Source organism: Globicephala melas, chromosome 6, assembly GCF_963455315.2.
Source record: "Globicephala melas chromosome 6, mGloMel1.2, whole genome shotgun sequence".
NCBI lineage: Eukaryota > Metazoa > Chordata > Mammalia > Artiodactyla > Delphinidae > Globicephala > Globicephala melas.
In genome coordinates this window covers 24,392,842-24,418,695 of record NC_083319.1, presented here as the reverse complement: position 1 = coordinate 24,418,695, position 25,854 = coordinate 24,392,842, and the positions used below count along the sequence as shown (strand labels likewise).

At 44.3% G+C, this 25,854-nt stretch overlaps 1 protein-coding gene across 3 annotated transcripts in view; it reads right to left on the bottom strand.

Annotated features, from left to right (window-relative positions):
- Window positions 1-25,854, bottom strand: part of EPB41L4B (erythrocyte membrane protein band 4.1 like 4B) — a 144,030-nt gene that overhangs the window by 27,672 nt on the left and 90,504 nt on the right. For all 3 annotated transcript variants that reach the window (XM_060300650.2, XM_030859072.3, XM_030859074.3), the window contains exons 16-20: window positions 14,672-14,886; window positions 12,223-12,341; window positions 6,836-6,961; window positions 5,944-6,011; window positions 3,352-3,450 (exon numbers count right to left, since the gene is read on the bottom strand). In XM_060300650.2, coding sequence (XP_060156633.1) covers window positions 3,352-3,450; window positions 5,944-6,011; window positions 6,836-6,961; window positions 12,223-12,341; window positions 14,672-14,886 — 627 coding nt within the window. The remainder of the gene's footprint in view (window positions 1-3,351; window positions 3,451-5,943; window positions 6,012-6,835; window positions 6,962-12,222; window positions 12,342-14,671; window positions 14,887-25,854) is intronic.

The following is a 25,854-nucleotide window of genomic DNA, read 5'->3' as shown; positions in this document are numbered from 1 at the left end:
TCTGAGCGAAGGGTGTAATGACTCCTTTCGTGGCCTAACAGCAACTGTCTCTTCGGTGTGATAAACTGATTATAGAGAAGGAGTTGCACACAATTGTTCTGGGGCGAAGCAGCTCTGGTCTTCGACCCTCTCTGATCGAGTGGGATGAGCCAGGATGGAAAGGACACTAGACAGGAAGTCACCATGTGGGAGAAGTCTCCCTCACGGCAGCTGGGGCTTATCTCCAGGACTTGGCTTTGTTGGCAAGGCCTGACTTCCCACAAGGTACGTCAAGGCTGGAAGCTCTTCTGATCTGATCATCCCAGCACAGAGCAGCACCATCAATCCCCCACCCTTAGCATGGACAGTATTTTCTCAAATTTATAGAAATAGACAAGTTCCCTCTCCCTTGCTGCCAGCCAGATTGCTGCCTGCACAGGAAAGGGCTAACTCAGCAGGCCCCAGATGCTCAAACCCTGTACATTCCAAAGGAACCACTGGCCACTGACAAGCTCCTGAGAGAACCTCTGGACCCTTGGAATATCCTGCTGGATAAGTGTGTCTTTGCACACCTAAGACCTTGAGCTATGCCAGATAGCTTATGCTATCAATGTGATTTATGACGAACACCTGGTGTCTAAGGTAAATTCATGAAACATTTTAATAAGTAAAATTTTATGTAGTAGTATGAGTCTTTTCTTTGAAATGATTTCTATTTTAACAATATATGCATAGAAAAATGTCTAGAGTAATAGTTATAAATGTGAACATTGGTTATTTTTTGACGGTGTGATTCTAGGGAATTAGTTACTTTTCTCTTTGGACTTTTCTGTCTTGCCTGAATACCTTTAGATTTTTACACTATGTTTAAATACATAGTTAAGTTATATATCTGGGTAAAAATTAAGCAGCTCATCATTTTCTAAACATACCAGCTGACATCAATATAAAGATGATGCTTTGACCTGCCTTCAACTGTTTGCAGAGTTTGCTTCTCCTTTCACTCTGCACACAGCAGCCACACCTTTCCTCCCTATGCCGTATTTCAAGAAAAGAACACAGCTGAGATTTTTGTTTATATCCTAAAAAGCAGCAGTTTGAAAACTTTTTCAGAGCACCTGAATATCATGATGCTTTGATGGAGTACCCTAAAACCCAAACAAGCACACATAATTCTGGCCTAGGAACTAGGAATACTGTAACAGCTAAAAAGGGCACACACACCCCTGCATCTCAAAACTAATGATGCAGAATTACTTTTTAGGAAATGGGACATCTGAGGTTTTCCAATCTGTATCCCCAACCAAGTGTTTATTAACTTTATCAATCTCTGTGAGTGGAAGAGATGAGTAAAGAAGTGGTAATGAGTGTCAACAGTACCATTACTATTTATGGGATGAAAACTTAAAACTGGGAAAATCTTATCCATCGATTTTGCTATTTACTACTAATGGGAAAAATGCTGCCATTCTTTGATTTTCAAAGCAGAATACTTTGGGGTATCTTAAGAAATACACATGAAGTTAGAGGTTTGACAATGGCTTCCTTAAAAGAGGCAATTTGGTGAGTTAGCTAAATTTTCTTTCCTTCCAGGTCAGGTATTAGTCATTGCTTCCAAAGTGATTACATATCCCGAATGGGTGATAATAACATTTTGAGTTCTGAAATGTGAAAGGTTAATCCTGCCAGCTTTATCCTCAGGGGAGCAGATTTTTCATGGTTTAATTTGTCCCCCAGAGATCATTAGGACTGCTAATTATTTGAATCTTACTCGTTTTGGCTTCCCTAGGAAATACAGCTGCTATACTGTCAAGAAACTTCTATTAACGCTAATGAGGTGGGATGTGTCTGCCCTGAAACTGCACTCCCCTTTCTTCTCCTTTTCACAAGGTGCAAGTGGCAGGCCTGAGCTGGCTGTTTGAGAACTGCATCTGGAGTTACACTCCTTGTCCTATACTCTGTACTCTCAGTACCTCCTAAACTTGACCTCTTCAGAGGCTTCAGGTCCATAAGAAAAAGGAAGGGGAACTAACTCATCTTTCAGCCAGGGCTAGGCTGAAAGCTAGGGCTTTACCCACACTATCTCATGTTTACCCTCACAAAATCCTTACCCATTTTACAGACGAAGGAGACGTTCAGAGTAATTTTCCCAAGAGCTTGTAACAGTAAACTAGAAGCCTTTCTAACTCCAGAGCCCCACGCTTTCCACTGCACCCAAAGATCCCCCTGCAGCTCTCTGACCAATTATACATCCAGGCACGATACCTGGGCCACAGCCAAGGTCAAGAAATTCTAACTACCATTGTGATTATGCTAATATACCACCACCCTTACTGTAGCATTTGCCTGTCTTCTTTGGATTATAATTAAAATTTATTAGAGGGAAATCTGTCTCTCCCTCTAATAAATTATGAGTCCTTGCATGGGAATTGTCAAAGTCACTTTGTTCTTCCCCCACAGTGCCTAGAATATCCCTGTGCACATGGTAGCCAAAACAACTTTTGTTAAGCTGCACAGAACTGGGCAGGTCCTGGCGGTTCTGGGACACTTTGGACTATGGCTCTTCCTACAGGACTATGGCTCTTCCTTCCTATAGCTCAGGGATCAGCTTTGGCTCTGTGGACAGAAAATGCTACTGTTCCACTACAGCACCATGGAGGCAGTATCCGATATGGCTCCCCCGATCCCCTTCTGCTACTTGTGCCCCTGAAGAAGCCTGTCTCCTTGAGTGTGGGCTGGATCTAGGGACTTGCTTCAAATGAACAGAATAGGGCAAAAGTGATGGGATGTCATTTCCGAGATGAGGTTATAGAAGACTGTGATGTCACCTTCTTAGCGCTCTCCCTGGCTCTTCTTGTGTGTTTTCTCCTATGGAGAAAGCGGCAGAGGTCCACATGACTAGGAACTAAGGGCAACCTCCAGCCAACAGTCAGCAACGAATGATGTCCTCAGTCCAGCAGCCCTCAAGGAACTGAATCCTGTCCCACACGGCATGAATGAGACTTCAGATGAGACTGCAGCCCTTGCCAACACCTTGAAGGCAGCCTTAAGAGACACTCTAACCCAGAAGAGCCAGCTAAGCCATGCCTGGATTCCCAACCCACAGAAACTGTGAGGTAATAAATGTGGATTGTTTTAAGCCACTAAATCTTGGAGTAATTTGTTACACAGCAATCAATGATGAATACATATGCCAATCATGTCATGTTTTCGGGGAGAAAGATCCAGTCCCACTATGACTTAAATTGGAAACAGACTCTATTTTTGGGATAGCTCTTTGGGAATGGTGTGAAGGGTTAAGAAGCATTTACAACTGGACATTTAGCATCACCTTTGTTGTTATAATTGAAAAACCTGCAGCACAGAACTCACAAGCTGTATTGTCTCATTAACTTCCGCACTCGGGGAGGCTTGATTTCCGGCTTTTCCGCAGCTGGTTGGGTAGTTTCCACACGTATAGGAATAGGACTTCTAGAGACACACCAGAAAAGCAAAACACCACCAATAAAAAGGTTTATGGTCTGATTTTGGCTATAGGGACTGCTTTCTCAGTTAATTTATACCTTAATAACATTGACAGTCAAGATATCCTTTTTTTTTCCTCCTCTTTACTTATTACATAAAATTATTTTAAAATACCACAGAAAAGCCAAAACCAAAAAAATCATAGGGAAGAAAATACAGCAAGCAGGAACTGAACATAATTGGGGTACCACATAAAATTTCCCTGCCAAAAACACCCACTCCTAATTTTAGGTTTTGGTTCATAACCAGGTTTTGCCAGTAAAATGAGTAAAGAGAAACCTGTGGATAACCCGTTTTTACTCCAAGTAATCTGGTAGCTATGTTATTTTAAACGTAGCACAGAATATATTTTTTAAAAAGAGAGATAAATAATGATTAGAGTGTTTCATGTGAAAATGCATAATCAGAAGACCTTTAAGACTTACTCTGAAACATTTTAATTCTATGTCTAGGTGAAAATGTTAAAAATTAAGTTCCATTTTTATATTTCCTCAAGAAAATATGCCAGATAACCAATGGGCTTACTCAAAACCAGTGATTTTAAGGTAAAGCTTTTACACATTTTTGTACGTGACTGATTTCACTTAAAACACCAGAAATTACCTTCAGGGACCAACAGGCATCAAAACAAATTGAGGTTCTCAGCAAGGGACCTCTAGCAAGTCAGTTAACACTTCTGGACCTCCATCTTCCCTTCTATTCAATGCCTAATATGGCGATAGGTAGGTGGCCAGTGCCCAGGAAATGTTTGTTAAAGAAACATGTGAATGAGCAAATACGAAATTGGAGTCAACATACTTTAGGTTCATGATTTCCTCAAGTTGGGACCCCAGAGTCAACGGAACGTGGTCCCCGGAAGAACACAGGGGAGCACATAACTTTGCTTGGGTGAAATGGTTGGTGTACGGAAAGCTTCAAGGAGGGATTTACGCTCAACCAGATGGAGGTAAGACTTCCAAGGTGGGAGACAGAGTGGAGACCCGGAACTGCTGATGGGTAAGGTCCCATTGGAAGAGCAGGGGATTGTGACTAGAGTGGAAAGCAGGGGCCAGGGCCTGAGGCACCTCAGGATGAGCTGTTTACGCCGAAGGCAAAGGCAGTCACTGAAGGTTTTAGGCAAGGGAGTGGCAAGGTCAGACTTGCATTTTAGAAAGGCCCTTAGAGCATCAAAGGATGCTGGTGAGAGCAGGCCAGTCGGGAGCATCTTAGAAGACTGCAGTAGTGGTTCTCTAGGATGAGAAATGGTGAGGCCCGGGGGTAGGCCGGGAAGAGGGTCCTGAAGAGGAGAGGATGGATGTGGGTGATAATATGAAAGTCAAATTGGCAGGACTTGGGGACTAATTAGATGAGGGCATGAGGTAGGTAACGGTCAAGGACGCCCCGGCCTCAGGTCTGGATCACAGGTAGGTAACGATGCCACTGACCAAGATAGGAAAACTGGTGAAGGGACAGTAGGGTAGGGTGGGAAGAGATGAATTAAGGTTTTGAAAAGTCCAAGAGGCAGCTGGGTATGGGTCTCTGGAGGAAGACAAATTTATACCAAGAACATGGGCCAGGCATCATGAGATGACATAGAGAAATATTAGTCTTTATTTTTAGCATCAAGTATTCCCCAGGGTAGTGGTTCCTATGTCACCTTGGGTGTTTTTGAAATTCTTATTCCTGGCCTCCCCTACCACAACCACGCTCCCTTCCCCCCCCTCCCCCCCCCCCCAACAACACCCACCCCGTCTTCCACCAAAGGATCTGAAGGGTCTGGAGTAGGACCTGAGTCTTTGGTTTTAACAAAATATGGTTGCAGTGCTCCTTGGACCCATTTTAGGAAACTCTATCCTAGGGAGACCCCCACCAATGTTAGCAGGCTGCCAAGGTGTCAGTGGGGCTGCCATGATCTACAGGTTGTTACTCACTTGGGCTGGGAGGGGAAGAGTGTCTGCTTTCTATGAGATCAGGAAAGGGAGGTTTTCCTCTGGGTTTGGGTTGGTGGTAGCCTGGAGGCTTTAAAGAACATTTGTGGTTCTAGTACTTCAAGGAGCTCAGATAAGGAGCGTGTGAATGGACCACGGGAAGAGGGATGAACTGAGCTGGGACAGGGAGCAGAAGCCAGGTCATAAAGGTCACCCTATGCTCTGTTAAGGAGTCCGGACTCCACCGTGACTTTAAGCAGGGGAATGACAAGGTCAGATCTACATGCCTGAGAAGCATCTCAAAAGTGATTTCTTTTTTGGTACATCAGGTAGAAATATTAAAACAGAATAAGTGGCATTTCTGAGGCATAAAGGAAGTTGTTTATGACAGTCCTCTTCTCTTGCTTCAGGCTCACATTCTCTCTGTTTTCTTTTTCCTCTTTATTTTATTAGCAAATGCCCTCATGAGTAATGTTTTGAGGATAATGCTGAAGGTACTATTGTTTCCCCATTCAAACAAGAAGCAACAGACCTTACGTTAGCGTCCTGAAGACTGGATTTCTTATTGATATTTACAAACGTTGATTCCTCTTTTCCAACCTGTTAAAGAAAACAGGAAGGTTCGTCAAAACTGGACATCTTGGCATGCAAAAATGTTTCCAAGTCTCCTACATTCAAAGGATTACAGAGATGTGAAGGTGTATCAAAGAGGTAGATCATCAAGTACTCAGTCAATAACAAAATTTTCCGGTGTTTATTTAACAAAAAATGTTTTCTTGAGTCATTCCCCATCGCAGGGATTAACACGTAATCATTCAAATAAAATCAATGCTTGCATTCACACTCATATTGAGCACCTGCTACGTGCCAGCTCCTGATGGAATGAGAAGAGGATGGTGTGAGAAAAGCCAAACCCACAGTTTAATCCCCCACTTCACATTTTAGATCAGGAATAATAAGCAGCTCTATGCTCACACAGCACTTACAGCTGACAAAAGAGTTTAGAAGCTGTCCTTTCACATCAGTGTACCGAGCCTGGGAGGAATTATGTCATAGGATTTTGATAGAAGCCTTGTCCTCTTCCCTCTGGCGAGTCCCATAAAGAATGGTGGGGAAGAAAAGGACACCCACTCAGCCAGCCAGGCCAGCTGAACACACACTGGAGGTCAACAGGAGATGCAGCAGCCTGTGGTCCTCAGACCCACCACAGCGTACAGAGCTGGCCCTTTCACTTACCCAGTTATAGCTATACCAGTTAATAACTCTTTATATTAAAAACTCTGTGCACATAACAGGTGTGGTTCCTATCTCCTGGCTGCACCCTGACTGACACAGCGTCTCAGTCCTAGAATGCCTCTTTCTTCTACGTGGCACAGAGGAAATCCCGCAACGTGAAATCAAAGGCTTGCATGCATGGTACGCACCTGGGCGCTCGCTCGGGAAGCATTCTCCAGCTGGGCTTTTAAAATGTTACACTTAACGTGATCAGCCACGGGGGAAGGCAAAAGTGGGGTCTGAAGAGTCTTCTCAGAAACCTTTTTTTCTTCAGCCTGAGATGAACCAAAATACACGCAACAGACTGTAAACAAAGAACTAAGAAAACACATACATTAATCTTTCCCATCAATCATCACTGCAAATAACCCAAAGACATAAACATACAGAAAAGTGTGTCACTAACTCCTTATGTTTGTACCAGTGCTTTCACTATTTGCAAAGGATTCACAAGCACATCCTCTCAATCCTCTCATTCTCACGTGAAGCAGGGAGAGGTTGTATTAGGAAGCCCATGAGTCAGAAGATGGGGAAGGTCCAAAGAGAAGAGACTCTTCCAGTATTCATGCAGGTAAAGCCAGGACTCAAGCTCCGAGTTTCCTACACCCAGCTGCAGTGCTATTTCCCCCATAACTGCTACTTCTTACATATAAAGACCCAATTCTGTGACTTGCTGGGTTAAGGGAAAGAGTACAAAATACTAATTGGTATTTTTACAATAATCTTGCTGAAAATTGTGATTCTCAATGAGAAATTTGTATCTATGTTGCCTCATTTTAGAGTGTCTCAGACTTCAATAATCTGGTACCACCTTTGCTATTTTTGCCATTTCTCATGTATTAACTAAACATGTACCTATAATTCGTACAATCCGGTTAAGGTGGATTACGCTGGGACCACCAATTTTAAGTGTGTCCTAAGCAATAGTATCTTTGACATCATAGACTTGGTGGCTATTATATTTATTATGACATAAATTATGATAATTATGTAACTATTAAAAAATACTCATCCATGTATAGAACCTGAAATCGTCTCTGAGGGTACACACATCATACTCTGGGAAATAATGTCATATTGTTAAGCATGCCTATTGTGGCCATTGTATATCCCAGCGCTAATATGGTGCTCGGCACACAGCACGTGCTTAATACATGTCTACTGAAGACGATTATAATAATATATGGTTATTATTGGAAGATATGTGTTTAATAAGAAAGATACAAGACCATATGATTTCTAAAAGTCAATTTAGTGACTTAATACGGCACATTAGCCACAATGTACCAGGGCAAGAACAAAATGTTCTAAAGGCCTCCAATTCTGCCATTTCCAAAATTAATCTAATTCACTAATTCAAAAGTCCTATTGAGCACCTGGATACACATAGTAGGGGTTTTATGAAAGCTCCAGAGGAAGCATAGGGCAACTGGCTGGTTGACATCATTGAATAAAGAAAAGAGGGCCGAGAATGCAGTTTCCCAGCAGGACCTCCAAACATATGGAGGGAATGTGGTAGAACAAGCTGAACCCAGCAATTTCACAAAACAGTAAGATAAGCAGAGACAGAAGACCTGGATTTGAATCTCCACTCTTTCCCTTACTAGCACCATAAACAAGATGATGATGATGGTGGTGGTGATGGAGATGAAGGACAAGGAGGGTAAGGGGCGGGCAGGGGGCGGATTTCATATGCACATCTCATTGAATCCTCTCATTTAACCATCCCATTTGAAGGTAGATACTATCACCATCCCCATTTTATAGATGAGAAAAACAAAGCAGAGAGATGGCAAGTCACTTGCCCAAGGTCACACAGGAAGTACACAGAAGAGCCAAGATTCACACCCAGACTGGGTGACTCCGAAGCTAGAGCCCCTGACCACCAGCCACACTGGCACCCCTTAACCTCTCTGAGGCTGTTTCTTTCTTCATAAGATTATCATGACAATCACATGGGAAAAAGGATATGAATGGCACTCTCACATTAGAATCTTTGGTTAGAAAACAATATGTAACTACAAAGAGAGCATCGGATATGAGGACACTAATGGTCCTAAGATCAAGCTGAGTATAAAGACAATAGACTGTTTTGAATGGAGTCAGGATCCTAAGAGACGTAGCGTTCTCTGAAACAAAACAGTAACTTGTTTATTAGTTACAGTATAGTTTTAGTAGAATTTATCTTGTACATGTAAATCCTGTTACATTAAGATAATTGTTGAAAAGATATGTAAAAGATAATACTAGCATGGGTGTTTTCACTGGTGTATGATGAGTTAATTTTTTAATTAGATCTAATTTTTTGGAATGATATGCCGGAATACAAGAATTGAACTGGTCCTAAAGCCCATTTGAGATTTTTGACAATTGCTTCAGGGGATATGGTTATACTGACAGTAATGACCGAAGACCTACTTAAAAAAAAAAAAATTGAATGCTGCTAAAATAAGAGTGAGAATTTAGCATTGATTTTCCCCTTGAATTTATTAATTCTAAACTGCTTTTTGGATATAAATTCAAGCTGGCTTGTTCTGAAAAGAAGGAGCTACCTTTCAGCTCTATAACTTGACTCAGGTGAAGACCAATATAAATTTTGGAAAATCTGAGTGTTATTACATGAATATGTTTGCAACAAAGGCATCTCTATGAGGGATAAACATGTGGATTACAACAAGACCATAATTACAGCCTGGAGGACGGCACCCAGAATGCTGTGCTTTCTCTCTTTTGCATGGCCATATTTTGTATTTTACATTCAATTTGAATTGAGAAAAGAGGCTTTATCGTTCAATATGGAAAAACAGATTTCAAAACATACAAATGAATGATAATTGGGCTTTGATACTATTATAATCGGAAATGGTCTTCTGTTTGAGGATGTCATTTGGGGATAAAGAAATGATCAGATGCAGTTTTCACTTGTTGATACAAACTGTTTACACATTTGAAATCTGATGAGATTTAAATTCCTGTGATAATTTTGGGTATGCTTTTGGAATTGGGCAACCAAACGTCTTCTCACCATTAACATATCCAAACCTGAGACAAATCAGAGGATTCTTCAGACCGCAAAAAACCTTAAAAGCCATCAAAACCATTGGTTCCCAATTGTGGTATCATGATGAGTTGTGAGGATTGTTTTATTAATGATAAAGAATCATAGTATGGGGCTTCCCTGGTGGCGCAGTGGTTGAGAGTCCACCTGCTGATGCAGGGGACACGGGTTTGTGCCCCGGTCCGGGAGGATCCCACATGCCGCGAAGCGGCTGGGCCCGTGAGCCATGGCCACTGAGCCTGCGCGTCCGGAGCCTGTGCTCCGCAATGGGAGAGGCCACACAGTGAGAGGCCCGCACACCACAAAAAAAAAAAAAAAAAAAAAGAATCATAGTATGAAGTAATATACTTTGCTTATGCATTAGGACAAAGTCAAGGTTATCTGACATCACTCTAGCCTACTTGCTCACTGATGCATTTCTTCAAGTGGAGGAGAAAAGAGGGGTATTGTTGCTTGAGCGCCAGGGAAATGCTCAGTAACTCACAGCTGTCTCAGCTACATCTTAACCCAGAGCAAGCCATTATTGGTGATGTCCCACCAATATTCGTGCAACTACTAATTACCTGGAGCTTGTGAGTTCTCTGCTACTGTATGCTATACTTCCCTGCAAAATATTTTTGGATTTTGCCAAACTCCAGGTAAGTTCTTGTTAAAACAATTTATTGTGTGGGCTGCAGAAGAAAAGTTGACAGTCAGGATACTAAGAGAGAGAAGACAAATCCAGGGGCACACAATCCATCAGGCTGACTCCCAACACCTGGCAGAGGCCTGCTCAATAAAGATTTATTGACTGAAAGAATATAAGTGCCATCCTGCAGGAGGAATTTTTTTCCAGCTGGCTATCAGGGAGGGTAGTATCAAAGAAAAAGTGGGTGAACAGGGTGTCCTGAAGTTGGGGCCCTTTAGTGATCAGAGGGACTTTAGGCTGCCCCGCTGGGGTGTGGGATTGCAAGGGAGTGGAGGGTCTTCTGAGAAATGCTGGAAGTGTAGTGCAGGCTAGAGGGATGTCTGGGGTGGAGGAACAGCCCTGATAGGAGGTATAACCTTCCCACGTTCACCAGCGCAGGTAAGGAGGGGGAGCTTTCCAGGCCAGATCTCCCAAATTCCTCCTATTCCCTCTTATAAAGGGGCAAAGCTAAGCATTAGGGTGGAAAAAAATGACCCATGAGTAAAGAATACTATTCCTATAGGGATTTTAAAAATTAAAATATGTGTGCAACAGTGGATCTCGACCAGGGGCAATCCTGCCCTTCAGGGGCCATTTGGCAATGTCTGGAGACAATTTTAGTTGTCACACCTGGATGGGGGTTCTACTAGCATCGAGTGGGGAGAGGCCAGGGGTGCTGTAAAACATCCTACAACGCACAGGTGAGCCCCCCACACAACATTATCAGGCCAATATGCCACTAGGGCCTATGCTGAGAAATCCTGGTGTAGAAAATGAAGAAGCATGTTGGAGTGCAAAGGGCACTGGACCAGGAGTCGGGAGCCCAAGGCTTCACCACTGCTCTGTGACCTTGGGAAAGCCATTACCTTTCCTCTGGTCTCAGACGTTGAAAAGGCTGAACTAAATGACAGATTGAATTCAGCACCAGCTTTCTACAGTTCTAAGATAAAACTTGGCTTTTATAAGGCTACCCATTTGGATATAAGAACAGGTCTAGCCAAAAGAGAGCTTGGTTTCTGCCCTGTCCCTTCCTCCGCCTGCCCTCCCTACTTTCATCCCTCCCTTCCTTCCATTAGCAAACAGTTACTGAACATCTACGATGTGCCAGGTACTGTCTGAGTGAGATAGAGGGTGCTATGGACTGAACTGTGTTCTCTCCAAATTTATATGTCGAAACCCTAACCACCATTGTGATGATATTTGGCACGGGGCCTTTGAGAAGTAATTAGATTTAGATGAAGTCATGAGGGTGGGGCCCTCATGATGGGATTAGTGGCTTTCTACGAAGAGGAAGAAAGAAAGATCCCTCTCTTCTGGCAAGTGAAAACACAGTGAGAAGGGGACCAGCTCCAAGACAGGAGGAGAGCTCTCACCAGGGAACCAAGTCATCTGGCACCTTGATCTTAGATTCCCAGCCTCCAGATCAGTGAGAAATAAATATCTGTTGTTTCAGCCACCGGGTCTATGGTAATTTGTTATAGTAGCCAATGCAGACTAATACAGAGGGGTAAAAAACGGAAAGAGGTAAATGTGGATGCTTCTCTCATGGAACTTTCAGTTAGAAGGATGGAGAGACCACTAACAGATCCAGCCTGTTGGGCCTCAGCACTGGGGGCAGCCCCTAGTGCTGTAATCCACCCCAAAAGAATGTAAGTGAATTTCTGCTCCTAAGAGACATGCTGAGCAGAAAAAGATTGAGTAGAAATCCCTCCAAGACAAAGGCACATAGTTTAGGAGGCAGGCAGGGTAATAATGAGAGGTATGAGTGAACCCCAGGTCCATGCTCATTGCCCAGCTCCAGTCCTTGGCACCTTATTTATGTTGATGTGCAGAGCAGGCCAGGGTCCAGCAGCCTTCACAGTTTCCAGTTCCAGCTTCTTTAGATGGGCAGCGGCTTCGCTGAACAGGGCAGGTGTTCCTGGACTCAGTTCTGCAAGTGAATAAGGAAAGGTTGAAAGGGCAGAGAGATATAGGTGATAAAAGATGCTTGCCAGAGCCCGACTCCCAGTGCCTTTCTGTCTGGCTTCTCCTCTGGCAGCTTGAATCTCTCGGGAATGCACTAGCAGATGGGATGTGAGAACATTTAAGGTCGAGGTGTCAAGGCCTAACTCTCCCAAATATGAGCAGTGGCCCTGGGCAGGTTACTTTACCTCTCTGAGCCTCTCAGCCATTTTCAAATGAAAATAAAATTACTTACCTTGCAGGGCTGCTGTGAATATTAAGTGAGGTAATTCATGTGCCAATGCTTTATTAATGGAAAAGCACTATGCAAATGGGAAAGATTAGTGTTCAGGCTAACAGACAGATGAATGTGCCCTTAAAAACCATGCTATGGGCTTCCCTGGTGGCGCAGTGGTTGAGAGTCCGCCTGCCAATGCAGGGGACACGGGTTCGTGCCCCGGTCCAGGAAGATCCCACATGCCGCAGAGCGGCTGTGCCCGTGAGCCATGGCCGCTGAGCCTGCGCGTCCGGAGCCTGTTGCTCCGCAACGGGAGAGGCACAACAGTGAGAGGCCCGCGTACCGCAAAAGAAAAAAAAAAACAACAAAAAAAAACCCATGTTATGCTTCTAAAACCAAATTCACTGATTTTGATTTCTGAAAGTTGGATTAGTTCACCACCACTCCTCCCACTAGCTTGTTTTTATCCACTAATACATTAAATATTCAATATTCATTACGTATTAAAGTTTGTGCCAAGTACTCATAGCAATTGGGATCTGGGAAGCTAGAATAAAGAGATGAATGAGATACAATTCTAGCCCAGTGGGGGAGACAGATGCCTGTGCAGATACCCCCAATAAGAGCGACCAAAGATTTATTTAATTATATAGAGCAAGAGGGAGGGCACTCCAAAGCCAGGAATTGGGGAGGGGTGTAAAGAGAAAGTTTCACTGACGACCTTTGAGCTGGTTCCTGAAGGATGTGTAGGAGTTCATTAGGGTGGAGAAAAGCATTCCAGGCAGAGGGAACAGCAGGTGCAAATGACAGAGCTGGGACGTGGCACAGTGTTTCATGAGAGGAGAGGAGTTCCACGTAGCTAGAGTGTAGTGAGGAGTGTGGGGGAAGGCTGGAGACCTTGGCAGGGGCCAGGCTGTGAAGGTCTGTGTGTGGCCATGCTCAGAAGTGCTGGCTTTATCCCAGGACAGTGAAGTACCATGGAAAGGTCTTAAGGCATTTGGTCAGAGCTCTTTGGTGAGTGCTCTCGCTCTAGCAGCTATAATTTGGAGACTCCACTGGAGGAGGTGCCCGTAGAGGCCAGTTATAGCTGTCCAGATACAAAAGGATGAGGCCTGGCCCAGGGCCGGGGCAGTGCGGATAGTGATGAGGGACTGATTTTTCAACACCAAGTGGATGATGAGTTCCCATTTCTAGCTCCGCCAACCCAGAATTGCTACCTGTGATCTACAGGTAAAGGCTCAATGGCTCATCCTCTTCACCAGCCCACAGACTTATGAAATATCAGACCTGGAAGACTCCTTGGTCATCTTCTCAACACCCTCCACCACATTCCACAGACGAGAAAACCAAGGATCCAAGTGGGGACTTGGCTCAACAGTGAGAACTAGAATCGAAGCCTCTTGACTCTTGCCTCTACCTTGGCACTTTTTCAAACCATATGTGATAAAGAACAAGTTCTTCCCCCACCGCCTATCACAGACCGATTCTTTGGTAAAATATAATAAAAGTGATTTTCTAGAAAAAGAAAAGAACAGTCATACAAAATCCAAGCCCACATTTTTAATTAGTTTTAACACATATAAAATTGCTCTGTCAAGTTGCTAGAAACGTTTCGAATTTGCTTACTCTCCATTTCCGTAATTTCTCTAGCTGGGACCTTTAACAGTATGCACTAGATCTACTTGACACCTTGCTCTCAGAAAAGTGGGATGCCAGAAATGGGACAGAATGGGCTTTCTTGTGGTTGGGAATGAGAGATTCCAGCCACCTCACTCCCGTGTGTCCCTGTTCCATTGCTTGAGCCAGTGCTGGATACGGCAGAAGCAGAGAACCGGCATGAAATGAGGTGGAGAGACGTTTGCTCTCTTGTAACGAAATCAGTTTGCTGGTAAATCATAATTTTTAAGTGGCCCCTGCCTAATGCACAAGGCTCTTGTCAGCTCTTGCCCAGACCTGGTAACCCAGCACAGACATTACCACTGTTCCGAGCTGCACTGCAAGGGGCTGTCTTGAGCATCTAGGAAAGCCGCACACACCCTGCAGCATCACTCCCCCACCCTGCCCCCTACACTCCTACTCACTTGTAAGCGATTTACTGCTGGAGTTGGGGGACCTCAAAGGCCCCTCCTTGTTCTCCAGGGTCAGCGAGAGGCCATAGTTAGTGTGGTGCTGGTGCTGGTGGTGGTGATGGTGGTGCCTTCCCGAAGCTTTGGTGGCAAACGGTGTGCCCCCATTCTCCTCGAGGCCAAAAGGCAGCCGGTCCGAGCTGCTGAGCCCTGGGGAAGGGAGCGGGTAGCTGCAGAGGGTGTAAAAGTCAGGATTTAGAAAAGCAGAGAGTCTTGATATTCCTGTCCGTACTTTAAAAGATGTTCTCCAAGCATTGAAAACCAGGAGAAATAGGTTCAACAAACAGATCCACAGGGTTATTGTAGAACAGGACACAAAGGCAACACTGCACTCAAAGGAAAAGCAGAAAGTGGAAAATTGTTTATCAGAGATGTTAACCCTTAAAAAAATCCTTAAGTTTCAAATGAAATAATTTCTATTTTAAAAAAGACATCATGGGACTTCCCTGGTGGCGCAGTGGTGGAGAATCCGCCTGCCAATGCAGGGGACATGGGTTCAAGCCCTGGTCAAGGAAGATCCCACATGTCACGGAGCAACTAAGCCCGTGCGCCACAACGACTGAGCCTGCACTCTAGAACCCATGAGCCACAACTACTGAGCCCACGTGCCACAACTGCTGAAGCCCGTGTGCCTAGAGCCCGTGCTCCACAACAAAAGAAGCCACCGCAATGAGAAGCCCGTGCACCGCAACAAAGAGTAGCCCCCACTCGCTGCAACTAGGGAAAGCTCGTGTGCAGCAATGAAGACCCAACGCAGTCAAAAAAAAAAAAAAAAAAGACATCGTCTAAGTGGGAGGAGGAAGTCAAAGGCAATCATCAAATTAAAAACTAACTTGTTAAGCATCCTACGACAAGATCATGATAGAAACTGGAAGTCTTGGAATCACTTTCTCCTCCTCTCCATCACCCCCACCAGGCAGAAAGCACCTATTAATGGTACTGCTACGACATCTTCTAATTCCAACTGCTCCTCCGGTTATTACTGCCCTAAGGCTCTTGAAACAGATTCCCAAAGCTCTCCCAGCCTCTACTCCTCCTTCAGCCCATCCTCCACAGAGCACTAGCCAGAGAGCTGTTCTGATTACGTTCTAGAGTGTGGCACTCCTCACTCCAGGAGCTGGAATACCTCTCTGTTACTAGTGATTCCTAACCATTTTAAGATAGAGAACCCTTTGGAAATCTAGAAAACCACGGAACTTCTCTGCAGAAAAAGGCACCAAGATGCAACATTTTACACTCAATTTCAGCCCTCTGTAGACGCTCCGTGGAAAAAATCCAAATTCCTTTCCTCACGGCCCCCCTGTGATCTTGTCCCATTCTCTTTTCAGCTCATCTCCTGCTGTATTCTTCTCTGCACCCTAGTCCTTCCCATCCTTGTGCCTTTCACCTCTTTCTGTCCCCTGGAGTCCTTCCTCATCCCTAAACCCAGCTAAAACACCCCTTCCTCCAGGAAGACTTCCAGCCTTTAAGACCCAGATCAAAGGTCTCCTCCTCACACCCCTAAGCAGAGCTAACCCCTCTTTCTGCTCATTCCCATAGACCAGATTTCTACTGCCCACTCCTTCACTCTGTCTTCAAGGCGCTCACACCTCAGCGTAGGAAATTCTGTCATTCAATCAGTTACAATCACCCTAGAACAAGCCGCTAGGTGAGCATAGAGGTAAAGGCAACTCGTTTTTCTGGGGCTGGTGAAGGTGTTGGGAAAGGAATCATAAGGGCAGGATCAACTGGGAGAGAGTCAAATTTTGGTAGACATTCTTGAAACGGAATCCTTCTTCTTACAGAAAACCACACTTCTTGTGTTTGTATGAGGTTGATATTTCCCCTCAGAGTGGGCCAATCAGACTTTTCCCTCCTTCCAGGTAGAGTGACTTTTTCTGGGATATGATCCAATCAGGGACAGAGTTTCCTATAGGTTTAACATATGGAAACGGAGAGAAAGTGTCTCTCTTCCTTTTTAGAGTCAAACAGGGCCTTATTGTGACTTTTGTGGGTCCTAAGCACTTTGGCTTTCACCTCTTCTCCATAAAAAATTTAAAATTATATTTTATGACTGCATTTGTATAAAAATGAATATATTATCGGATATTAAACCATTTTCCTCAACTAAAAGTTCATTTTTTTTCTTCTGACTTCAAAGAAATGAAACCATTTTTGTGGGCCCCTAAAAGTATTGTGAGCCCAAGGCACTGCATCTACTGTGACACACAGATAAGTCAGATCTGGCTATGAGGATGATATAAGTTGAGGCTACTTTATGACCATATTCCCTGGACACAAAGGAGTATCTGTGGGAAGTGGCCAATGTACAAAGGAAGACAAGACGAGCAGAGGGTAAAGCTAGATGGAAAGAAAGAAAACACCCCAATGGTATCATCTGAACCCCTGGTTCCAGCCCTGCCTGAGGCTGGTTCTACCACTGACCTTTTTAATTACAAGGTCCAATAAATTCTATTTATTTATTTTTGTTTGATGTGGTTGATTTTCTCTCATTTATAACTCACATGCTCTAAAGCAGTGAAGGTGTGTTACCTTGTTACTGTTTTTTATTTGTTTTGTGGAATGTCTTTCAAGTGAAAAGGTAGAAATGGCTATTACAGGCCTAAGGAACAGTCTGAGCAAGGGAATGATGGTTGAAAGCGCAGGATGGCTGGAGCGGAAGTGAGGAGTGGAAAGGGTTTAAGCAAAGGCAAGACATGACTGGAGTTCCATTTTAGAAAGTTCGTGCTGAGGGCTGCGTGGAGGACAGACACCCCAGTCTGTTCATTAGGAGACTGTGACGGGGTGGGGCTAGACAACTCACTGGATGGAAGAGTAGCCCTCTGAGCTGTTTCTGAAGCAGGGCAGGCAGGGCTTGCAGGCCTGGCATGTGGGCGCTGCGGGAAGGAGGTACGGAGGAGGCCTCTGCTGCAGATGCAGGATGCTTTCCGGAAGAAACAGCACCATTGTCCCCACGTTGTCCCGTGAGCTGGGTCTTTGGTCCACCCTGGCTGCCTTCTGGAGACTTGGCTCAGGACAGTCTCACATCGTGTGTGTGTGTGTGTGTGTGTGTGTGTGTTTGCATGCGTGTGTGCGTGTGCGCGTGCGTAAGAATGTGGAAGAAGGCGTGACTTTGGCTTCTGGGTTCAGAGTCCAGCTTCACCTCTCCAACCTGAAACATAACCAAGGGTATCCACCCCCCTCGTGGAGGCAGTAATGGTGGCAGCAAAACGTGCACCAAGTTGTCATCGAGACGCCTGGCTTCTTGTCTTAGCTCTGCCCACCTTTGTGCAGGAACCTCGGACAGCTGCTCTGGGCCTCAGTTTCCTCCTCTGTGACGTGACAGGGTCAGGTGATTTCTGGTGCACTTCCAGGTCTGAGAATCAGCCCTTCCCCCACCTATTTATCCAGTACTTGCTCTATCCCAGGCACTGGGCTAGCTATTTTACATTAAATATCCCATTGTATACATGTAGAGACTTTGACTAGCACATAATTGGTGCTCCATAAATATATGATGAAAGGAAGGAATGGAAGGCGGGAGGGCGAAAAGGAAAGAAGCAGCGAGAGAGGGAGGAAGGATGAATGGAAGCTGTGGAGCTGGGATGTGATGACAAAGGTGTGAACTGCAAATCCCATGGGCATCATTTTCCTGTGTCTCAAATATGTTGAAAATAATATCTGTCCTAAGGAGGCACAGAGACTGGGAGCTCAGAACAGAGAAAATTCCCTACAGCCTGGGACACTTTACACCTCAAGGCTCATCTTCCACCCTGCCCTCCTTCCACACGGCAGCCAGCCTATAAAAGGTCTGAATGGGGACTATAATGGTCTACGCAGCAGAGACAAACCAGAGAAACACTGAAAGGAAGAGAGTGACAGGATGGGGGGTATTGGCAGGATTTGAGAAGGGGAGAACACAGAGACATGGAGGGGTCAGAAATTTTTGAATTTTTTAGCCTGGAGGACCAGGCAAATGGCATGCCATTAATTGAAAAAAGGATGCTGGGAGTGAAGGCTGCTTGGAGGAGGGAAAACGATGATTGAGCTTCAAATGGGTTTCACTGAATGTGAGAATGAACACCCAAGGAACAAGATGTCCTATAGTAGAGATCTGGGGTACATTCAGGGCTGTACGTAGTGGTGCAAAGTTCTGAGCAAGAATTTCTGAGGACTGGTAAATAGACATCATCTCCCATGCCATCTCCAACTGATGCTCACTCTCTGCTTGGAATGTAAGGTGAAAAAGGATTCTGAGGTTGTGCCAGCTCAGGAGGAAAGAGTGCTGTGACTGATGAGTGATGTCTGCCGCAGACCTGGAATGAAGCTGTAGTCTCACGTACCTGCTTGTCTTTCCAAGTTAAAAGTGAGTGAGTGTGTGTGTGTGTGTGTGTGTGTGTGTGTGTGTGCGCGTGTTTTATTTCCAGGAAACCCAGAGTGAAAAGTTAAACAGGGAAATAAATATATGTGCAGAGAGTGATAAATTGTATTTAATAACGTGTGATTTTCACTTTACCATGACTTTTGGGGAAGACTGAGAAAGAGACAAATGGGAAGAGAAATAGAGGGTCAGAGAAGCTGCCTGGATCTCTGAGAGTAAGTTTCTAGAAGAGCAAAGATTCATAAGCAGGCGTGGTATGACCTGGGTGTTTTCTCAGCTCATACACACGGAGGACCATCCTGGAGATCCTAACTTATGGCACTGTGTGGGGTTATGGGTCTGTTAAGGAAATCACTGTTCCTGGCCTCGTGGACTGTTCCCTGCAGAACTCCAGGAGGTGATATTCACATCAACTATGATGTAAATGGCATCCACTGGGGTCGTGCAGCTGTCCTGTCCACAGGGACCTCAGAGAAGGTCAAGCCCACCCAGAGGGTCCGGCAGCACTCAGCAGCCCACAAGCCTTGGGGCCCAGTGGCTAAGGTTTAGGAGAGGAGGCCAGCTCTGTGCTCACCATCAATAGAGACTGAGATTCACCAGGCTTCTGGCATTCTGGAAAGGAGGTCACAAGTCCTGGTTTTCAGAGGGTGATGGACGAGCGGTATGTACACATCAGCTCCTGCTTCCATGAGGTGGCAATTGAAAGGATCTGGTGTGGAAGAAGGGGGCTGCTATGTGCCTAGCACGTGCTAGGCGCTTTAATGCTTTTCTTTTACAGTTACCCTGCAAGGAAGCTGCTGCCACCTCCTTTTACAGTGGGACTTAGTGAAGGTGAGTAACGTGCCCTGTTCGTAGATGTGAAGTGAGAAGTTGAACCAGATCTAGTTTCTTCTCCTCCCTTCTCTTGGGGGAAGCCCCTACTCCCATTCTACTTCCAACTCTAGAAAAGTTAGTGTTCCTACTCGGTGGGACTGTGTCCTATGGGATGTCCTTGACTGCATTAGGGGTGGACACGGCTCTGCAGATGCATGGCTGGGGGACTTTTACAGCCCTGCCTAATCCCACCAGAGTCTCTCCCCTGCCTGACTCTGGGATCCCAGCAGGCCAGACACGCGGTACTCAATCAAAACGCGTTGCATACTGAAAAATGGGATAATTATTGAGGTTTATAATATTATAACATTATAATCATTATAATATTATTATACCATTGTTATATTAATTATTATATTATAATAGTTACAGTATTTAGTATAATAACAGTATGATTATTCAGAATAATCCTCCAGAATCCATCGCCAGAACTATGACCTGCGCAGGGCAGGGATGGGGGAGGGTCCTGAGCTGGAACACAGAACTTAACGGCTTTCTCTTAAAACTAATGCTGGGAGTTATCAGGGTGCTCTGAGGAACCAATCATACACTATAGCTCAGCCACGTCTGGGTGACGTGGGCTTCTGTGGGCAGCCCTGGGGATCTAATCTTGGATCAAAAAAAAAAATCATAGCATTGTAGAAACAGGGCCACTCAGATATCATCCAGTTAGGTGGTTTTAAATTCTGGATGAATATGAAAAGCACCAGAGGAAACCCTCTGCACTGCTGGTGGGAACGTAAAATGGCACAGCTGCTTTGGAAATCAGCCTGGCAGTTTCTCAGAAAGGTTAAGCATAGACTTACCATACGCCTCAGAAATTCCATTCCCAGGTATATACCCAAGAGAAATAAAAACATGTCTATACAAAGACTTGCACATGAATATTCCCAGCAGCATTATTCACAAGAGCCAAAAGGTAGAAACAACCCAAATGTCCACCAACTGATGAACAGATAAATAAAATCTGGTATAGCCATACAACAGAATATTATTCAGTTATAAAATGGAATGAAATATTGATCCATGCTATGACATGAATAAACCTTGAAAACATAATTCCATTTATATGAATGGAATAGGTATGGAATGGAATAGGATTTACCAGAATAGGTAAATGCATAGAGATAGAAAGTAGATTAGTGGTTAACTAGGACTGGGGAGGATGGGCAGAAATAGGAAGTGACCGCTAATGGCTTTGGGGTCTCTTTTAGGAGAAGTTAAAATACTCTAAGATTAGACTGTAGTGACTGTACTGCTTTGTGAAAACGCTAAAACTATTAAATTGTACAATTTGAATTGGTGAATTGCATGGTATCTAATTTATATCTTAATAGAGCTGATTAAAAAATCAACCAAGGGAGATTTTGTAAACTATCAGTGTACAACCCTTACCCTGGCTAATTACATCATCTATCTCTAAATCCAATGTGCAGCCAGGGCTGAGACACAAGGCCCTAGTCCAACCTCCTCACTTTGCATATGGGGAAACGGGGAGCCACTGGGGGGATGAGGTGACCAGGTCACACAGTGGGTAACTGGCTGAGTCTGGGACACAATCCAGGACTCGCACCTCTCTGCTTGCCAAGTGCCCCAAGTGCCGTCCATCTGCTACATCTTCCCATCTGCCTCGGCTTCTATTTAAGGCAGCAAATGCACTCATCAGGAAAATCCCAAGACCTCCTTAGAACCCCACTGCCTCAGACATCTTTGTGTACACATCTTGTCTTCCCAATGACAGAGACTGTCATATCACATGTTTTCATGTCCTTGGGTGATGTTAAGACAACTGGTTCTTCATTTCAGGAAAAAAGAGACCTTTGCCTCACAATATCTAAATAAATTCTTCTTTATTGGCTCCTCCCCAGGCTGGGTTGGACACCTCTCTCCTTACCTTTACCTTTCCCTCCCTGAGTGCTCCTGACCTGCTGTATTTCCAAGGAAATGCATTTCCCAGTTTCCCTGCCCTTGGGTTTCTATGTAGGTTTGACCAATGGGAGGCACTGACAGAGACTGGAGGGTAGGAAAAGGAGCTAAGTATTTCTCCCTCATATCTTTCTACCTCAGGGGATGTTTTCGGCAGTAGTTGAGTCCCCTAGGGCTTCAGCTTTCACTAGACTGACTCCCTGTGGCTCCAGTTCCTGGGCTCTGGAATACTGCCATATTTCTTTGTCTCTTTGTCTCTCCAGCTCTAGGAGTGATAAGCAGGTTCTACTGTTGCTAATTTCTGGGTTGCCTCACTGGTCACTTTAGCTACTTAGTTCTTCAGCCCTTATGCAATCAATTCCCTGTATCAAATTCCCTCTGTAAGAAACCTGCCAAGAGTGATTTCAGTTCTGATTGTCCATGACTGATACACAATTATCTACCTGTATCTATTTCTGGATTCTTCATATTTTTTTTAATGATTTTTAAAATTTTTTATTTATTTATTTTTGGCTGCGTTGGGTCTTCGTTGCTGCACGCGGGCTTTCTCTAGTTGGTGGTGAACGGGGGCTACTCTTCGTTGCGGTGCGCGGTCTTTTCATTGCAGTGGCTTCTTTTGTTGCAGAGCATGGGCTCTAGGCACGTGGGCTCAGCAGTTGTGGCTCACGGGCTCTAGAGCGTAAGCTCAGTAGTGTGGCGCATGGGCTTACCTACTCTGCAGCATGTGGGATCTTCCCAGACCATGGCTCGAACCCATGCCCCCTGCATTGGCAGGTGGATTCTTAACCACTGCGCCACCAGAGAAGCCCTGGATTTTTCATATTTTTATTGAACTATTTATTTATTGCTAAACCAGCACCAGACTGTCTTAATTACTTTTGTGCTAATATTTGGGCTTTTTAATAACTGATAGTACAAATCCTGTTTCCTTTCACACATCGTTTTTCTTTTTCTTTTGTTTTTTCTTGGCTATTATCATGCACTCAGTCTTCCAGATTACTTTACAATTCAAGTCACTACCAAAAAAATCCCATTGGAATTATGATTTGCAGCATTAAATATAATGGATTAATTTGGGAGAATGTATTCATAAGGTATTTCTCACCATTTATTTAAATCTTCTTAAATGTCCTTCAGTCAGAATTTTTAACTTTTCCATAAAGGTATGGAACATATCTTATTAACTTTATTCCTATCCATATATCAGTTTTGTCACATTGAAAATGGGATCTCACGAATCATTACATTTTCTCTAATTTTTTTTTACTACTAGATATATGAAACTACTGACTTTAAGGTATTTCTACCTCTGGTCACCTTGCTGAACTCTTATTAATTGGAATTCACTTGTATTTTAGGATAATCACATGAATTTTGTTTCTTCCTTCCCAGCATTTATTCTTTATTTTGTTTTCCTGGCTTATTGCATTGGTAAGGTCTCTAGAATGATACTGAATATTAGCAATCATCTTTGCCTTCTTTCTGAAGCATGTAGATTATCTTAAATCTACAATCTAAATTAAATGTTGATTTGTGACAAATTCTACTTATTAGGTAGAGACAGTCCTTCTACTGTTAGCCTACTAAGAATCTTGAAAGATTAGCATGACTTACTCTGAACAAATCCATTCTGTTCCTAAGTGAACATTACTTTACTAAGTGCTTAAAAAAGAATCTGTTCTCAAACTTTTCTTGGTATTACCATCAAGCTTATCACTCCAGGTTTTAGAATTCATTTTTCAAGAATCTGTATGACATTTCCCTGTCTATTCTTCTGGCATTTCCCCAAGACTCCATAGTTTTTCAAAGTGTGCTGGTGCTGGCTCAGCAATGACACATGCAAATTTTCTTCAAGGCCATTTTTCTCAACTTGAAGACTAACTGTAAAGCAGTAAAATATTTCCTGACTACTCTCTCTCTTATCTTGGACTTCAGTTTCATTCTCTTTGTTCTTTTCACCTTTCTGCAGTTAGTATACTGACTGGCTTCCTTGTTGAAAAAGAGAAGAACAAAACAGAAATTGAGCAGCTCTTCTTCTGTCCTGTTAATCTCACATATCATCCTCAAGATGGCTCTGCTATTAAATTGTTCATCATTTTGCTCTGACCAAAATGTGCATCTACAGAAGTCCTTTTAAAAAAAAAGGTCTCTGGGCTTCCCTGGTGGTGCAGTGGTTGAGAGTCCCCCTGCCGATGCAGGGGATGCGGGTTCGTGCCCCGGTCCGGGAAGATCCCACATGCCGCAGAGTGGCTGGGCCCGTAAGCCATGGCCGCTGAGCCTGCGCGTCCGGAGCCTGCACATCCGGAGCCTGTGCTCCGCAACGGGAGAGGCCACAACAGTGAGAGGCCCGCGTACCACAAAAAAAAAAAAAAAAAAAAAAAGGTCTCTGCCCCTTTGTTTTTGGTCATATGTTCTACCTTCCTTCTCTTTAAAATACTGTTTTAAATTGTGGGCTCTGAATGCCTTCATCTTTCAGACTATCTGATATATTCATAGTCCATGTGAAAAATATTCCCTTTTAGATCTACCCTTGTTTAACATTTTTGAAATCTGATCTTTTAAAGATTAGAATACATGGAAGATTAAATCCTGAATTCCACTCATTTCATATTAATGATTCTAAGACACCAGGGTCATTTTCTTCCAAGGGTCTTGTCACTTATACACTTCCAACCCAGTCTTCCTTGCTGACCGGCAGGGCAGTGTTTCTTCTACCTTCCAAACAACCAAATCATCAGCTAGAAAGGCCAAGGCCTCAACAGATGCTCTGCTTTTAACGGAACTCCACTGTCTGGATGGCCAAGAAGTCCCCCATACGTGATGTGCCAGTTTGAAGTCTCTTAGGAGGACACAGGGAACATCCTCTCTGTCCAAAGTCGTCTGGCATCTTCTCTGGATTGCTCAGTTCACCCTTAGGTGCTGCCTGTACTCAGTTACTCTTTTACCTATCCTGGCACATGTCTCAACTTCATAGCAGGCTTCCTGGAGGCAAGAAGAGCTTCTGTGCAGCCCACACAGCAGCACATAAGTTCTCTAAACACCTTCCAGAAGAGCCTGGTTGGGGCAAACTGGCACCTAATTTACTTTTAGCCTAAGTGGGGACACCTCCATGTTCCGAATCAGAACTAAAGCATCAGGGAGTTGCTGACACACAGTAAAGCTTCCCAACTGATAGGCCTCAGAAGGTGGTAAGTGGGATGAACCGTTCATTCTCTCAGTTGCTGGAGCAAGGGGACAGGACCAGGGGCGCCGGGAGCCTCAAGCACCCTTGTCTGCTTACCCCAGTGTGCTATACAACAACACATTTCCTATGGGTGCCAAGGACAAAAAAAGCTGGGAAGCAGGGGCTTCCCTGGTGGCACAGTGGTTAAGAATCTGCCTGCCAATGCAAGGGACATGGGTTCGAGCCCTGGCCTGGGAAGATCCCACATGTCGCGGAGCAACTAAGCCCACGCACCACAACTACTGAGCCTGTGTTCAAGAGCCTGCAAGCCACAACTACTGAGCCCATGTGCCACAACTACTGAGCCTGTGTTCTAGAGGCCATGTGCCACAACTACTGAGCCCATGTGCCCCAACTACTGAAGCCTGCGTGCCTAGAGCCCATGCTCCGCAACAAAAGAAGCCACCGCAATGAGAAGCCCGCACACTGCAACAAAGAGTAGCCCCTGCTCACCACAACTAGAGAAAGCCCGTGCACAGCAATGATGACCCAACACAGCCAAAAAACAAATTAATTAATTAATTTAAAAAAATAAAGCTGGGAAGCATCATTACTAGTTCATAATTAAGCCCATTAGCCTGGAACTGTGACTCTTGATTGGGACTCTCTTAGCAGAATCCCCTCAAGTACCATGTTATCACAGCAGATGGTGTCAGCCAGAATCATACCTGCTGACTGAACACTAGTGCATTAATGCCCTCAGAGGAGAAAAAAAAGTGCTCACACTTCTGAGTGCCCAGCACTATGCCATCTATG